Genomic DNA, 3,820 nt, shown 5'->3' with positions numbered 1-3,820 from the left:
GAAGCAAATTATGTAATCAATGTCTTAAAATGCTACTTACCTTAAGATTCTGGAACTTGTGTAGAAGAGTCAGTCAATGGGGAAACATTTACTTGTGTCCTTTCTCTTTCTACTTTGCGAAGACAATGTTTTAGTGATCAGATCTGGAGGCAGAATCCAGTTTTCAAGCACAGGGATGCAGCGCCCTCTGTTGGCTAACCTAACATTTTTAAGCAAAATGACTGCTTTGAAGTTAGTCCTGAGGAACCAAAATTTTAGAGATGCAGAATGTTTGAATTCTGGAAGACGTCAGAGATCATCTAATACTCCACTCTCTAATTTCATAACTAAATAAATATAGTTTCCAGGTTATAGAAAAATTTTAGTTTGCTGGGGTTTCACATGATACGGAAGGAATAGAGGCAACTATGGTGTTTTACACATTTAAACAGCACAGCACCTACCTGCCAGCCATGCTCTTGTCCTTCCTACTTGAGCAATGAGGTGCTTCACAGGTTAGTTTCCCAAACTCAGCTCTTTGGCATCCTCCTCTATTGATTCTGGGACCTTCCTTTTTGGTACCTGGTACTTCCATCCACTGAGGCATCTTTTTAGGTTCACCTTGAACATGGTGTACTACTAAACAGCACCAGCAATCAGCGCTATTGTTTGCCATTTTGTAACAATACTTTGACAGGGATTGTGGGAACTGCTGGAATACGAATCTGATGTATCCCATTCCAAAGCCTGTGAATTAAGTGTTGGGATTTTCTACTTCTTCCAGTTAGTTCCTTAGTCTCAGTAATCATATGCATTTATAAAGCATGCATATGAAAATACAGGATATTTTCAAGGTCTCATATGTCTCTGTTGACTGTATTATTTTACATATTATATAAATCATTGTTTTATAATACAGTCAACAGAGGCATATGAGACCTTGAAAATATCCTGTAACAAGTTCTATACATACAGTTTTCCATCTAGAATAGAGGGGAATGGACATTTATCTTGAACCTCCTGTGAGTCAGGCACCAAGAAATTCATGTACATTATCTCATGAAACCCTTAAAACAGCCTGCCCAGGAGTTATGATTGTCTCTATTTTACATACGGGGATTCACATATCGGCGTATGTGCCATCAATTATCCGAGGAAGTACTATTTCTCCTTGGATACAATGTGCTGGGTGTTAGCAGCACTTTGCTTACTGGATACCATCATGTTGGATGGGGCAGACTCCTGTTTGATGTGTGACTAATGAGACAGAAACACTGCAGGTGCAAAGAAGGCTCAGAGAAACTCCTGAGTTCATGTGATTTAATCAAAGAATGCCTCAGCCGTTTGATCTAACCTCAGTGAAAATGCAAAAGTGCTTCATAAATCAGAATTCAATTTGGGGTGAACAATCAATAGCACTCAGTGGTATGATTTTGCAATGAATTTTTAAAATCAATTTAGTAAGTATCCCAAATCTTTTTTCTTATTCATTTACCATATGTTTCAAGCATATGTATGTGTACCATGATAGTAAAAAATAAAAAGTAAATGACTTATGTTTTTTATAATTTTTCCTATTCTTCAGATAAAAAGGATTTCGATGCTTTTGTATCCTATGCAAAATGGAGCTCTTTTCCAAGTGAGGCCACTTCATCTCTGACTGAAGAACACTTGGCCCTGAGCCTATTTCCTGATGTTTTAGAAAACAAATATGGATATACCTTGTGTTTGCTTGAAAGAGATGTGGCTCCAGGAGGAGGTAAGTCCAACATGTCAAGAAAAACTACAATGCAAAAAGGGCAGTTCAATGCAATCTCCAAGTCTTTTTTGTCATTCTTTCTTTTGGAATATAGATCTGGGAGATTACATGAGGTTAGAACATCTTGGGCAACAATACAGAAACTATATGTTCCAGAGATGTGCTCCATTATCAAACAGATCCATCTGCAGGAGAAAACAATGATATGGGGCCCTAGGCAGGCCTTCTAGGACAAAGATACCTCTGCTGGCTTCACAGCTGAAGGTTGTCTCGGTCACCCCAATTTAGTGGCCCCTCTGATTTCTGTGACTCTACCTCCCACAAAGCTCGCTCAGCACCGGTCAAGCAGACTTCTCAGGCCTGGGCCAAGCCCTGGACACTCTGAGAGGTTCAGATCTCAGCCTGTCCTGCTGGCCTCCTCCTCCTCAGATATCCCCACCAAGGAACCTGGGATGTTCCATGGCTCCCATATCCCAGCTTACCTAGTTCCAGTTGGCTTTATTCCTAGAGGAATTGTCAGTTGGGGGAGACTGAACACAAAGCAGGGAAAGCAAAGGTGAGAGTCACTAGACACTGCAGCGTATCTCCAACTGGCAATAGAGCTGATACAGTGTAAGTGGTAGAGTAAACATGTCTCCCTTCCTCCTTATGTAAGAGAATCCATTGCAAGGACCTCTCTGACTCGAGGTTTAACAATATCAATTGCAAATCATCAAATGTTTTATTTCCAGTGTACGCAGAAGACATTGTGAGCGTTATTAAGAGAAGCAGAAGAGGAATATTTATCTTGAGCCCCAACTACGTCAACGGACCCAGTATCTTTGAACTGCAAGCAGCAGTGAATCTTGCCTTGGATGATCAAACACTGAAACTCATTTTAATTAAGTTCTGTTACTTCCAAGAGCCAGAGTCTCTACCTCACCTTGTGAAAAAAGCTCTCAGGGTTTTGCCCACAGTTACTTGGAGAGGCTTAAAATCAGTTCCTCCCAATTCTAGATTCTGGACCAAAATGCGCTATCACATGCCTGTGAAAAACTCTCAGGGATTCACGTGGAGCCAGCTCAGAATTACCTCTAGGATTTTTCAGTGGAAAGGACTCAGTACAACAGAAACCACTGGGAGGAGCTCCCAGCCTAAGGAATGATGAAATGAGCGCTGGCGCCCCCTCCCGGCCAGTCCCTGGGATAGAGATTTTGCTGGACAGAACTCACATCTCTGTGTGTGAATGTTCACGCTGATAGGAAATTCAGAGTCTGCTGCCAGCAGCGAGCAAGCTTGATGGACAGTGGAAAGGTTCTGAGACTGTGGTTTAGAGCCTTTGATCTCCTGGACTGGACAGAGGGCGAGTGAATTCACTAGACCTTGGGTACTTTCGATACACAACACCCCTAAGATTTCCCAGTGGTCCGAGCAGAATCAGAAAATACAGCTACTTCTGCCTTATGGCTAGGGACTTTCATGTATGCTATGTATTGTACATATGACTTTATGTATACTTGCAATCAAATAAATATTATTTTATTAAAGAGTGATTTTTTTTTTTTTTTTTTTTTTTTTGAGACAGAGTCTCATTCTGTCACCCAGGCTGGAATGCATATTCTTGGCTCACTGCAACCTCCGCCCCCTGGGTTCAAGCAATTCTCCAGCCTCAGCCTCCCTTGTAACTGGGATTACACGCATGCACTACCATGCCCTGCTAATTTTTGTATTTTTAGTAGAGACGGGGTTCCACCATGTTGGCCAGGCTGGTCTCGAACTCCTGACCTCAGGAGAACCGCCCGCCTCAGCCTCCTGAAGTGCTGGGATTACAGGCGTCAGCCATCACATCTGGCCTTAGAAACAAAGAATTTCTGTAAAGAAGACAATTCTTACTCCATGGTCAGCCACCAACTCTGGAGCACAGAAAGCATAAAAGGTAAAGACTAACAGGACCCAGAATAGACAGGGCTGGGGTTGGTTTCTACTGTGTCCTTATGCGAAGTGCCCACACTGGGTGGATGAACTAGAGGAAGAATCCCTTTTTTGGGGGGCAGATGCAGCCTGTGCCAGGATATAGGCTTGGAAAGAAGAGTAGAGTTAATT

The 3,820-nt window shown here is 42.2% G+C and overlaps 1 protein-coding gene across 1 annotated transcript in view; it reads left to right on the top strand.

The window, feature by feature from the left end:
* IL18RAP (interleukin 18 receptor accessory protein) overlaps window positions 1–3,264 on the top strand; it is a 32,140-nt gene extending 28,876 nt beyond the window's left edge. Inside the window, exons 11-12 of the mRNA XM_011969574.1 lie at window positions 1,565–1,738; window positions 2,470–3,264. Coding sequence (XP_011824964.1) covers window positions 1,565–1,738; window positions 2,470–2,882 — 587 coding nt within the window. The 3' untranslated portion in view covers window positions 2,883–3,264. The remainder of the gene's footprint in view (window positions 1–1,564; window positions 1,739–2,469) is intronic.
* Window positions 3,265–3,820: the final 556 nt, after the last annotated feature.

Source organism: Mandrillus leucophaeus, unplaced genomic scaffold (genome assembly GCF_000951045.1).
Source record: "Mandrillus leucophaeus isolate KB7577 unplaced genomic scaffold, Mleu.le_1.0 Scaffold9, whole genome shotgun sequence".
NCBI classification, from domain to species: Eukaryota; Metazoa; Chordata; class Mammalia; order Primates; family Cercopithecidae; genus Mandrillus; species Mandrillus leucophaeus.
The sequence above is the reverse complement of the archived record's forward strand: the minus strand, read 5'-3'. Positions and strand labels throughout refer to the sequence as shown.